We start from the raw sequence: 12,382 nt of genomic DNA on the forward strand, positions 1-12,382 counted from the left end.
CCCAGCTAATTTTTTTTTGTATTTTAGTAGAGACGGGGTTTTACCATGTTGCCCAGGATGGTCTTGAATTTCTGAGCTCAGGCAATCCACCCGCTTCGGCCTCCCAAAGTGCTAGGATTACAGGTGTGAGCCACTACACCCAGCAAGAATGCACATTCTAACAATCCTCCTTCTCCCTTTCTGGTGCTTCTCAAACCTATAATGTGTCTTCCACTGATATCAACATAATATTGCCTACCACAAAGGACAACGCTCTAGGATTCCCTTTTCCCCTCTGTACGGGGCCCCTGAGCAAAACTTACAGGAGACTGGTGCGGAGGACAGGTGCTGTGAGTTCTCTCCCTAAGCAGCATTACTTTACCTTATAGGCAAGAAGAGTCCAGTGATAAGGGATGAGGAAGAAGAAAAGACAGAGCTGCCCATGCCCACTGTGTCCCCAGTGCCCACAGAACCCAGTCCCATGCCAGACCCCTGCAGTAGTGAACTGGATGCCATGATGCTGGGTGAGGTCCTTCCCCTCCAGGCTGTTGGCAGGCAGTGGGGGCAGCCTGCTGATCCTGAGGCCTGGACATATGGGAGTGACATGGGACTTCAGCATGAGCAATGGAGGTTAGATCCCAGGCATTAATGACCATGGAAGGAGACATGTGACATGGGGAGGGAGAGTTCAGAGCCAAATTAAAGGTGGCTTAGGCAGGCACTTACCAAGGCTGCCACCCTCTAAGGGCTACTAGAACACATCTGGAAATGCAGCAAGATGGAGAAAACTACATTAACCAAATGGCCTGTTAGAGAGGGTGTTGCATCTGGTCGGAAGGACAACTAGGAAGCCACTTGGAGGGGAGGCTGAGGTTCCTAAGGAGGAATAGTTATCTGCAGGACTTTTGTTGAGTAGACCAAAGCTGAAATGCTCTGAGCAACAAAGCGTTCTGAGTCCTCTTTCTCTGCCTTTAATTTTCTCCTTGAATCAAAGTTGAATGAATATTTGAAGAATCAGCCTGCAGGGAGAGGGCAAATTGTTAGTCAGCCTGAGATACCCCCAAGTTTCTGTCTACTTGACCTCTGTCTTCTTGACTTGTTGACACACCATTACTCTAAGGGCCCCGTGGGATGACCTATGCTTTCAAGGGGGACTACGTGTGGACTGTATCAGATTCAGGACCCGGCCCCTTGTTCCGAGTGTCTGCCCTTTGGGAGGGGCTCCCTGGAAACCTGGATGCTGCTGTCTATTCGCCTCGAACACAATGGATTCACTTCTTTAAGGGTAAGGGGGCTAGTTACAGTATCTTACTTGAGGAGGACCTAATCTTAAACTACAAAAGGGGGGGGAGATGAGAAGTTTCTGAATGGGTGGACCGGAGGAGACCAAAAGCTATCACCTGAGGACAGAGGTGACTTGTTCTCTCCTCACATGCTCTCAGGAGACAAGGTGTGGCGCTACATTAATTTCAAGATGTCTCCTGGCTTCCCCAAGAAGCTGAATAGGGTAGAACCTAACTTGGATGCAGCTTTCTATTGGCCTCTCAACCAAAAGGTGTTCCTCTTTAAGGTATAAAGTTCAAAGCAAGGGCAAATCCCTTCTTAGGAGGGGTGGGCTATCTTATACTGAGAATCAAAGCTTGTGCTTGAAGGGAGATGTTCTGCAGCTGCACTGGGCTGGGGATAGACCTCTGGGGGTCCTAAGCTTTCTCCTCTTCCTCTCCCCACCCATCCCATATCCAGGGCTCTGGGTACTGGCAGTGGGACGAGCTGGCCCGAACTGACTTCAGCAGCTACCCCAAACCAATCAAGGGTTTGTTTACGGGAGTGCCAAACCAGCCTTCGGCTGCTATGAGTTGGCAAGATGGCCGAGTCTTCTTCTTCAAGGGCAAAGTCTACTGGCGCCTCAATCAGCAGCTTCGAGTAGAGAAAGGCTATCCCAGAAATATTGCCCACAACTGGATGCACTGTCGTCCCCAGACTGTAGACACTACCCCATCAGGTGGGGATACCACTCCTTCAGGTATGGGCACAACCTTGGATACCACTCTCTCAGCCACAGATACCACGTTTGAATACTGACTGCTCACCCACAGACACAGTCTTAGACATTACGCCCTCAGGCTCCACCACCCACCCTTTCATTCCCTCCCAGAGGCCTAATACCTGCATGAAATACCTGTCTGCTTAGTTGAACCTCACAGGTGCTGTAGCAGGGGCATGACTGTAGACCTCAGGCCTGTAACAGCTCCAGCTCCAGCCACCACTCTCCTGTGCTCTTTCAATCCTGAGAAGTGCTCCCCTAACTCAGATTTGGCCCCCAACTCCATTTCCTGTCTGTCTTAGACAGCCCTTCCAACTGTGTCATCTCTTCTCTGGAGGTCAATGGTGGAGGCAGATGCCTGGGAACTGTTCTTCTTACATAAAATGCAAGAAAACAGCATGGCCAGTGAACTGGCCAAGGTTTGGCCAGTAAACTGAGCAAGGGCCTTGGAATCCTTGAGAATCACATTTATGTGCTTATGGTTATGGGCAAGCTAATTAACCTTGTTGAACCTCAGATTCCCCATTTGGAACATTAGGTTAACACCAGTCCTGCAGGATTGTTGCACTAAATGAAATACTGTATGTGAAGTGCCTGGCACAGTATCTGGTACATTTGTGTTTAATAAAGGCTAACTCCATGTTCATAAGAGAAGACTGAACAGCTCTTCCTCTAGCTGGCTGGCTGTATAACTCTTACAGTAGTCTGTATGATAAAGGTACCTCTATTAGATCTTTAGGGGACAGAGGATTTGTCAAGATGGTTAGCTCTTTGTTTTGGGGTGCAGAGAAAGAAAAGAGCAGCAACAGCAGAGGCTGGACTCCTGGTTCAGTATTTAATGCCATTTTATTCACATGCTCCCATGTTCTCCCTCCCTCATTGTAGCCTTGCTGCCCAGGGGAGGGATATGTCTTCCTTTATGCATCTGGGAAACCAGGAACAGACCTTGGGCAGGAGAGTCAGAGGGGGAAGAGTTAGAATGGGTTAGTGGCTGGAACAAAGTTCTGGTTAAGGAGGAAATTAGTGCCACCCACAGTGAGAAGCAGAGAAAGCACTTGTCTTCTATGCAGCCCTGAAGACCAGGCTCCTTTGGGCAAAGCGCAAGACTCTGGCAGGTGGCCAATGCTCTCTCCTCGGAGCAAGAAGCTAGCTTTTGGGGAAGGCAGGTCCTGAGGCAGGCACTGCCCTGTGGTCTTCCCCAGGTTGAGGAGAAAAGTGGAAGCACCATGGAAGATAGTGCTCCTAGCTGAGGTAGGAGGTGGGGGTTTAAGCCTATGGGGCCCAGGGGGAAGGTCAAACAAACTCAACTACCCTCTAATGAAGTGCCTGGAGGTTGGGGTATCTTGGAGCTCCTCAGAGCCCTTCTTACCATCAAAAAGCTATCAAATGCCTTCGAAGCTCCCTGATCCTACAAAACAAAAACCGCTTGTTTTTACCACTGTGAGGCATGCTGAGGTGGATATTTAAAAGGCTATTTTAAGACCAGGTACGGTGGCTATAATCCTAGCACTTTAGGAGGCTGAAGCAGGAGGATCACTTGAGCCCAGGAGTTCAAGACCAGCTTGGGCAACATAGGAAGACCTTGTCTCTGCAAAAAAAAAAAACAAAACAAAACAAAAAAAAAACAAATGAATAAAAATTAGCTGTGTGTGGCGCCTGTGGTCCCAGCCACTCGGGAGGCTGAATGGGAGGCTTGCTTGGGCCGGGGAAGTCAAGATTGTCATGAGCTATGATCACGCCACGGCACTGGACAGAACAAAACCTTGTCTCAAAAAAAAAAAAAAAAAAAAGAAGGCTATATAGGTAAGGCTTGGAGGGAATTCAGTAGTCAGTTTCTTTGGAGACTAGGGTACCTCTATTATTGGTCAGAGGTAAATATTCATACTTTCCTTCTTCCCCCTTTCCCATAAGACTCTTCTCTGTTCTTGGAACATATCCCTACAAGGCTGGTCTGGGTTGAGGCACAGATCCTATCCCCAAGTCCAAGAGGTGGGGAAGTTTATGTGCAGGTCCTGTGACTCAAACCCTGTCCATCTAGTGTTCCCAGGCCCTCACAGGGGTAAGGGCAAAAGTGGAAGTCTAGGCTCAGGTCTGGTTAGAACCAGAGATTAAGGTAAGGGGTACAGTGGAACCACAGTCAGAATCCAGGTCCAGGACGGTGTAGGGGGCTGTGGCCTGGGGTCCTGGTCCCAGTTGGCACTCTTGAAGACTCTGGAGGGACACAGGGCAGAGAGGAAGGAGGGGCCTGGGTCAGAGCCCCCCTCCCACCCTGACCATCCTATATGCCCTCTGCTCCATCTGCCCAGGGTGTCCCCAAGCCCCCCACTCACTGGAGTGAGACTGTCAGCAGGGCTCCAGGTATTGGCAGGGAGCTGGTGCCGATAACTGCCCTCACAAAGCCCCACCCCAGAGGGGATCCAGGCATAGTGGTGCACATCTGTAATCCCAGCTACTCGGGAAGCTAAGGCATGAGAATCACTTGAATCCAGGAGGCAGAGGTTGCAGTGAGCCAAGATCATGCCACTGCACTCTAGCCTGGGTGACAGAGTGAGACTCTGTCTCAAAAAAAAAAAAAAAAAAAAAGACCACTGCTTAGGAGGGGGCAATAAAGACTCAAGGAGGCCTCTTTAGACCTGAATCCTAACACATTCTAAAGAAACCCATTTGACCTTCCTGTTATGTTTCTCTCAAGCCTCATCTTCCCCCCATTTATTCTTTTTTTGTTTTTGAAACAGACTCTTGCTCTGTTGCCCAGGCTGGAGTGTAGTGGCGTGATCTCGGCTCACTGCAAGCTCCGCCTCCCGGGTTCAAGCCATTCTCCTGCCTCAGCCTCCAGAGTAGCTGGGACTACAGGCGACCGCCACCTCGCCCGGCTAGTTTATTTTTTGTATTTTTAGTAGAGACAGGGTTTCACCATGTTAGTCACGATGGTCTCGATCTCCTGACCTCGTGATCCGCCCGCCTTGGCCTCCCAAAGTGCTGGGATTACAGGCGTGAGCCACCATGCCCGGCCCCCCATTTATTCTAAAAGAAACTCTTTGGAATTCTATTCTTTCCTCCTAGACTTCCCTGGGATCCTCCTTTCCTTCTGTAACTCTTTCCTGCTTCCCCTGACTCCTTCAACTTTTTTTTTCAGTGCCCTGCCCCATTCACCTTGGACATCCTCCCCAACTCTCCTTCCTCAAATGTATTTCTCCCCTTCCCCTCCTCAAGTCTAGGAACTGGGGACATGAGTAGGCACAGTTTGGCTGCTTCTGTACCACAGCACTAACTCACCATTGGTGTGGCCTCCATGTTCCTCAGGCATGACCTTGCTTCTGTACCACAGCACTAACTCACCATTGGTATGGCCTCCATGTTGCTCAGGCATGACCTTGCTTCTGTACCACAGCACTAACTCACCATTGGTATGGCCTCCATGTTCCTCAGGCACGAGCTTCTACTGGACCAGGGCCCCAAGGGCCCCCAAGACTGGCCAAATCCCCAGGAAGACCCAGCTATATCAGCAGAGAGAAGACAAGGGTGGAAGTGTCTACAGGCATTGGCCCAGCCGACTGCCCAGTGCCAGCCCCTCCAGGAATTAGTCAGCATAGGCCACAAACACTGCAGAACCCAGCAGGGCTGTGCTCAGAACTGTGAATGGACGTGACCACCCAAGTGTGAGCAGGGTTCCCAGCAGCGCCGGCCCTCCAGCCCCCCAGCCCCCCAGCTGGCACCCATGCTGAAGGTGGTTGGTAGATAGGCTCAGTGGAGAGCAGGACTCCAGCACCCAAGGTCAGGCCTAGCAGGAGACCAGTTAATAAGAGCCCAACACAGTGAACCAGCATGGTGACCATGCCGTAGAGGAGTGGTCTACGTAGAGAGTGCTGTGGTGATGACCACAGCCATGCCTACTCTCATTTCCAGGCTCAGCTGTGTCTCCAGCACCCGCACCTTGTGGCACAGTAGGAAGCTCCTGACAGCAGACCGGAGAGAAACATCACTGTCTTGAAGCAGCGGTAGCCTGGGAAGTGAGGCAGGAGGCATTGAGAGGCAGGAACGGGGCTCTATGGGGATGACTCTGATGAATTCCAAGGGAGAGGAATGGCTCACTAGAGGAGAAGACAGGAGCAGCACATCAAGAGACCTCAAACCCAGGGGCAGAAAGGGGTAGCTTAGGGTCGGGGAGTCCCTGTTTCTGGAACTGTGAGGGAATGGGAGGGAAAATCAAGAGGTAAGATGGATACATTGAGGGGAGTAAGGATAGAAAGAAGGTCTAGTCCTTTCAGGGATAGCAGATAGGGAAAAATCAGCACAAGATGATTCAGGTTTTTGGGGAAGAGTGAAGAAGCCTGAAACATAGAGAATAATTTAGGAATGGGGTTTTCAGGTAGGAGGTAAGAGAAGGGCAAATGATAGATGCCAGAAGTGAGAGCTACAAGGCATGGGCATGGAGGATGGACAAGAAGCTGGCAAGAGCAACAACACAGGCCTAGGAATACAGCCAGAGCAACATGGGCCACACTGGAGGTAGGAACCCCTGGCAGGGAGGTGAGATGGCTCAGGAGCAAGGAGGAAAGTTGGCATCATCCTTGAGGGTGATAGTCTTGGGCAATGGCCCCCTAGGTCCTTGGCCCTGCCCTCACCGAAGCAGCAGTAGATGATTCCAAAGCAGCAGCAAAGGGCACACACCAGGGCAGATGCCAGTTCAGGATTGTCCTGGGGTTCCAAAACACATCTTGGGTCTGGAGGCTCTGGGAGTTGTTGATTAAAGGGCCTGGGGTCAGATGTCACAGCCAGGGGCGGCAAGACTTCCTCCAGGGCCAAAGAGAAAGTGGTCACAGAGGGGGAGATGTCAGCTCCTCTCATCCATCCACGAATGTCTTTAGGGGATAGGGAAACCTGCAGGGGGGCACGGGGCAGAAACTTCGGTGCCCATAAATCTTGAGGATTCTGTACCTCTATTTATTTTAAATAATGGTGCCCATTTCAGAAGCCAGTATGACCCTGCTGAGGTAACTGAAGAAATCTACAGGATTGGATTGAGAGGAGCAGGATCTGTCTTTACCACTCCCTGAAACAAGGACACTTAAGTAAAATGTAAAAGGAAATCTTATAAAGTAATGAAAATCTTACAAAGTAATGAGCCTTTGCCTGCCCGCACCACCCTGCAGCTCTTCAGGGTGAGGATGGAAGGAACAAGAAGCCCTGGATGTGTGGAGGGAGGGGGGCAGGGACATTATTGCCCCATCTGCGATTGGGACTTAATACTACCCCACGAGATTGGGAAGGGTGAGGTTAATAGAGAGGGGAGAGGAAGGGAGACCAGGAGAGTATGAGTCATGGTAGGGTCTCGGGACAGCTCCTCCAGCCACAGGGCAGAAAGAGGGAGAAAACCAGACACCAAGAGTTTGGAAGGAGGAATTAAGTAGAGACACACCCACAGTTTGTCAGGGTTTTAAAGCCTCAGCTTCATGCTGAGATGGAGTTGCTGGAGGAAGGGACATCCAGTCACAGTCCTAATCCCACAGCCCCTCATGGAATAAGCAGGGACTTTGCCTACAGACATCTCCCATCCTGGTAGCCACTCGCACCTCCCCTTAGGATACTGGTGGGAATTTTCCTACCTTACCCTTCCCCCAGCAGTATCAGGGCTGCCAGTGGGATTTGAATTCAGATCCTGAAAGGAGAACACCAAGGAGGAGCTGGCATTTCGGGCACTGTGGGAATGAAGTGGCATAAATGCAGGCACTTTACTTCCTTCAGCTGTCCTTTGCATATCAAGGTCCTTACAGGCTGGAGGGTTGGCTCTCGGAGCTCCTCTCCTCAATCTGCTTGGAATTCTGGGGACCCTGCACAAGATGGGGGTTGGGGAGGGGATGTTAACTACTCACCACCCTGCCAGGGTTGAGGAGGAGGGGGTGGAAGTGCTTCCCTAGAACCCCAGCTGCATCCCCGCTCGGAGGTTCTAGACGCCGAGGGGTCGGCTGTCGGTCGAGGGCACCTCCAGGGCCACTCTGTTGCTGCCTAAACTCTTTCAAGTCGCAGCTCAGGCTCTGTGAGCTAAATGCAACTAGCTTGCGGGGTGGAGAAAGGGGACAGGGCGTGTGTGTGTGTGTGTGTGCGTGCGTGCGTGTGTGTGTGTGTGTGCGTGCGTGCGCGCGCGCGCGCGCCCGCGGTAGGTGGAGGGGGGTGACATCACAAGGCAGGCCCCTCCAACTCTTTCCCCTGTGTGTGGGGGGACCCAGGTTGCCTACTGCTCTAGTCCAGGACCAGAGACCCCCAACTATATAGCAGGTAAGAGTCTTGAGAGTCACCCCAAGAGTTTTGGAGAAGGGTCTCCGAATACTTAGGAGATGACAACCGGAAGCTCTCAAAGCCCCAATAGGGGTCCCAGCGCCCCCCTAGTTCCAGCTTGGTTTCTTCCACTTCCCAGAGAATTGGAGTATTGTCTCCTGGAGAGCCGGGTGGTCGGGATCGTGGACCCAGGGAAGGGGCTTTTGCTAGTCTGGGAGCGCCAGCGGGGGGTTCATGGGTGGAAAAACTTTCGGATCAAGACGGGGCCTGGAAGGGGCACTGACAGGAGAGCTATAAGGCTAGAGGCGTGTGCAGAGGAGGGGACCGACGGAACGGGAGTCGGGGGCGCATGTGGACGTCCACCAAATAGCTTGGTATGCAGATAAGATGTCAAGCAGCATGTAGATGAGTTCAGTGTTCTTTGGCTCTCGGGTAAGGTTCTGAGCCGAGCTGAGTTACGCTCCCAGTTCCTAGGCACCGCTCGGTGATCAGGCCTGGGGAGCTGCGTCCCGAGGGGCGGATCCAGGTATAAGGGGCAGCTCGCCAGCTGGGTCAAGTGAGGGGGAGGCCGTGGGTTGCTGTGAAAGGAGGGGCAGCGCTGCAGGGCGAGGGCGAGGGTGAGGGCCAGTCCGGGGCACCCTCTCCTCTGCTCCACCTCCGCACCGCAGGATACAAAGGGGCCTCTGTCCTCGCAGCTGCCAGCGCGATAGGGATCAGGGCAGTGATTCTTCTGAGCTCCCCGGTTTTGTCTGCAAGGGAAACAGACTACGTGTGGCTCGGTGGCTGCCCTCCATCTCCCAGGAATACACCCAGAGCAACCCTGAGAGTCTGCCCTTAGTCTGCAGGCATTGGTGCAGAGCCCACTTGCCTTGCTTCCAGCGGTGCAACCTGCGGGAATCCTATTCCCACACGCGGAGGGAGGGGTCTTTAAATAGCGGGGCCAGTACTTCCTTAGGACCGCCTCCGTGGACGACGCAGCGCTAGCTGGACTGGCTCGCCTCTCAGCCAACCACTATTTCTTTTCCTTCCCGTCTCTTCCCTGGTGACCCCGGAAGTGGAAGTAGGCCCAGGTCGGCGGCGGCGGGGACGGAAGGCGGAAGCAGAGCGTGAGCGGGAGGCGGAGCCGGGAGAGCGGCTCTCGTAGCTCACCCTGGCCCCAGGCCGGGCGGCTCGAGGGGGAGGAGTTACCGCCGTTCTTCGGTACGTCCGTTTTTTTTTTGTTTTTATTTTTTTTGGTTGTTTGCTTGCTTGTTTTTGAGATGGAGTCTCGCTCTGTCGCCCAGGCTGGAGTACAGTGGAACGATCTCGGCTCACTGCAACCTCCACCTTCCGGGTTCAAGCGATTCTTCTGCCTCAGCCTCCCGAGTAGGTGGGACTACAGGTGCGCGCCACCACGCTTGGCTAATTTTTGTATTTTTAATAGAGACGGAGTTTCACCATATTGGCCAGGCTGGTCTCGAACTCCTGACCTCGTGATCCGCCCGCCTCGGCCTTCCAAAGTGCTGGGATTACAGGCGTGAGCCTCCGTGCCCGGCCACCTTCGTCCCTTCTACATAGCCGGTGGGTTCCCTGGTAGTCTTTCTTAGGGGCAGCCCTAAGCTCCGCCCCCAGATTTTCCTCCAGGGCCGCACGGCCCCCACCCTTTACTGGCAGTCTGTGGCCCCCTATCCGGCCGCCTTTCCCATTTTCCTAAGAGTGACCCACCCTCCCCCGACCACACCCTTTAGGGTACCTCCCTCTTTCCCTGATTGAAGGTTATAGTTTTCTGGGGAAAGAAGAAAAAGTTAGGGGATTTGGAGGAGAGGGGAGGGAGCAAGCAGGGTTGTGGTGAGTCTAGTTTTGGCTTATTGCTAGGAATAGCGAATGCCCCCAAAGAACTTGGGAAAACAAGGGAGGTGAATGAATTAAATGTGTCCACTACTTAAGATTGTTTAATTCCTCTCTTGGTCTCATCCTTGACCGTGTCCACCTTGACACCTGTTACAGGCATCAGAACACACCATGATGGCTGTGACCTAAGACCCTCAGGAAGCCCTGGGGTCATGGCCCAGAAGCACCCCGGAGAAAGAGGGTTGTGTGGAGCCCACCACAGTGGTGGTGCCTCCCTCAGGACTTTAGGACCCTCCGTGGACCCTGAAATACCTTCATTCTCAGGACTCAGGGACTCAGCAGGGACTGCTCCTAATGGTACCCGCTGCCTCACAGACCACTCTGGTCCTAAGTACACACAGCACCCAAACCCAGCCCATTGGTTGGACCCAAGCCATGGCCCCCCAAGGGGTCCAGGACCACCTAGAGATGCAGAGGACCCTGACCAGAGTGAGACATCTTCAGAAGAAGAGTCAGGAGCGGACCAGGAACTCTCAAAAGATGATGAGGCAGGGTACCAGGAGGATGGGAACCCTTCTTTTCTTTCCATTCCATCTGCTTGCAACTGCCAGGGAACACCTGGAATTCCAGAAGGGCCTGACTCTGAGGGAGGAAATGGCTCTTCTAGCAACTTTTGCCACCACTGTACCTCTCCAGCCTTGGGGGAAGATGAAGAGTTGGAAGAGGAATATGATGATGAAGAATCTCTTAAGTTCCCCAGTGATTTTTCACGTGTGTCCAGCGGAAAGAAACCCGCATCCCGGAGACAGCGGCACCGCTTCCCAACGAAGGAGGATACTCGGGAGGGTGGACGAAGGGATCCCAGGTCCCCTGGTCGACATCGGCTGGGCCGGAAACGAAGTCAAGCAGATAAGCGCAGAGGCCTGGGATTGTGGGGAGCTGAGGAACTATGTCAACTTGGACAGGCAGGCTTTTGGTGGCTGATTGAACTGCTGGTATTGGTGGGAGAGCACGTAGAAACTTGTGGCCATCTCATCTATGCATGCAGGCAGCTGAAAAGCAGTGATTTGGACCTTTTTCGAGTTTGGATGGGAGTCTGGACAGGGCGGCTGGGGGGCTGGGCCCAGGTCATGTTTCAGTTTCTAAGCCAGGGGTTTTACTGTGGAGTAGGATTGTTTACCCGTTTTCTTAAGCTGCTGGGTGCTTTGCTGCTCCTGGCTCTGGCTGTCTTTTTGGGCTTTCTACAGTTGGGATGGCGGTTTCTGGTGGGACTAGGTGACCGGTTAGGCTGGAGGGATAAGGCCACCTGGCTCTTCTGTTGGCTGGATTCCCCAGCCTTGCAGCGTTGCTTGACTCTGCTGAGAGATAGCAGGCCATGGCAGCGGCTGGTAAGAATAGTTCAGTGGGGCTGGCTGGAGTTGCCTTGGGTCAAGCAGAATACTAATAGGCAGGGGAATGCACCTGTAGCTAGTGGGCGCTACTGCCAGCCTGAAGAGGAAGTGGCTCGACTCTTGACCATGACTGGGGTTCCTGAGGATGAGCTAAACCCTTTCCATGTACTGGGGGTTGAGGCCACAGCATCAGATGTTGAACTGAAGAAGGCCTATAGACAGCTGGCAGTGATGGTGAGTACCCTTCTGTTTCCTATTCCTCTCTTTTGTGCCCATATTTTCTTTCTTTTTTTTTTGAGATGTAGTCTCACCTCGTCGCTCGTCGCTCAGGCTGGAGTGCAGTGGCACAATCTCAGCTCACTGCAACCTCCGCCTCCTGAGTTAAAGCGATTCTCCTGCCTTAGCCTCATGAGTAGCTGGGATTACAGGTGCGCACCACCATGCCTGGCTAATTTTTTTTGTATTTTTAGTAAAGACGGGGTTTCACCATGTTGGTCATGCTGGTCTCGAACTCCTGATCTCATGATCCATCTGCCTCAGCCTCCCAAAGTGCTGGGATTACAAGTGTGAGCCACAGCTCCTGGCCTGTTCCTATATTTTCTATTCCAGTTTTAGGGAGAGTGGAATAAAGGGAAGGCAGAGTAGAAAGTTAACGGGTAGGTGAAGATTAACTTTTTTTTTTTTTTTTTTTTTTGAGAAGGAGTCTCGCTCTATCTCTTAGGTTGGAGTGCAGTGGCACGATCTTAGCTCACTGCAAACTCTGCCTCCCGGGTTGACGCCATTCTCCTGCCTCAGCCTCCCGAGTAGCTGGGACTACAGGCGCCTGCCACCATGCCCGGCTAATTTTTTGTATTTTTAGTAG

General features: G+C 52.6%; 2 protein-coding genes and 1 pseudogene across 5 annotated transcripts in view; 2 read left to right on the forward strand and 1 right to left on the reverse strand.

The window, feature by feature from the left end:
* MMP19 (matrix metallopeptidase 19) overlaps positions 1-2,677 on the forward strand; it is a 9,742-nt gene extending 7,065 nt beyond the window's left edge. Inside the window, exons 6-9 of one of the 3 annotated variants that reach the window (XM_011926163.1) lie at positions 369-503; positions 1,100-1,264; positions 1,422-1,549; positions 1,723-2,676. In XM_011926163.1, coding sequence (XP_011781553.1) covers positions 369-503; positions 1,100-1,264; positions 1,422-1,549; positions 1,723-2,061 — 767 coding nt within the window. In that variant the 3' untranslated portion in view covers positions 2,062-2,676. Of the gene's footprint in view, positions 1-368; positions 610-1,099; positions 1,265-1,421; positions 1,550-1,722 lie in introns of all 3 variants that reach the window. The other 2 variants (XM_011926164.1, XM_011926165.1) reach the window with 2 other exon arrangements.
* A 168-nt stretch (positions 2,678-2,845) lies between these two features.
* Positions 2,846-7,742, reverse strand: LOC105500616 (annotated as a pseudogene). The gene is made up of 6 exons (XR_001000054.1): positions 7,635-7,742; positions 6,649-6,904; positions 5,363-6,026; positions 5,270-5,290; positions 4,354-4,433; positions 2,846-4,234 (listed from the first exon to the last, which is right to left on the reverse strand). The product of XR_001000054.1 is annotated as a transmembrane protein 198-like (transcript).
* Positions 7,743-8,213: 471 nt separating this feature from the next.
* The window catches only part of DNAJC14 (DnaJ (Hsp40) homolog, subfamily C, member 14), a 10,091-nt gene continuing 5,922 nt past the window's right edge, over positions 8,214-12,382 (forward strand). The window contains exons 1-3 of the mRNA XM_011926169.1: positions 8,214-8,299; positions 9,355-9,499; positions 10,286-11,754. Of these exons, the coding sequence (XP_011781559.1) occupies positions 10,342-11,754 (1,413 nt within the window). The 5' untranslated portion in view covers positions 8,214-8,299; positions 9,355-9,499; positions 10,286-10,341. The remainder of the gene's footprint in view (positions 8,300-9,354; positions 9,500-10,285; positions 11,755-12,382) is intronic.

This window comes from Colobus angolensis, unplaced genomic scaffold (genome assembly GCF_000951035.1).
Source record: "Colobus angolensis palliatus isolate OR3802 unplaced genomic scaffold, Cang.pa_1.0 Scaffold67, whole genome shotgun sequence".
Taxonomy (NCBI): domain Eukaryota; kingdom Metazoa; phylum Chordata; class Mammalia; order Primates; family Cercopithecidae; genus Colobus; species Colobus angolensis.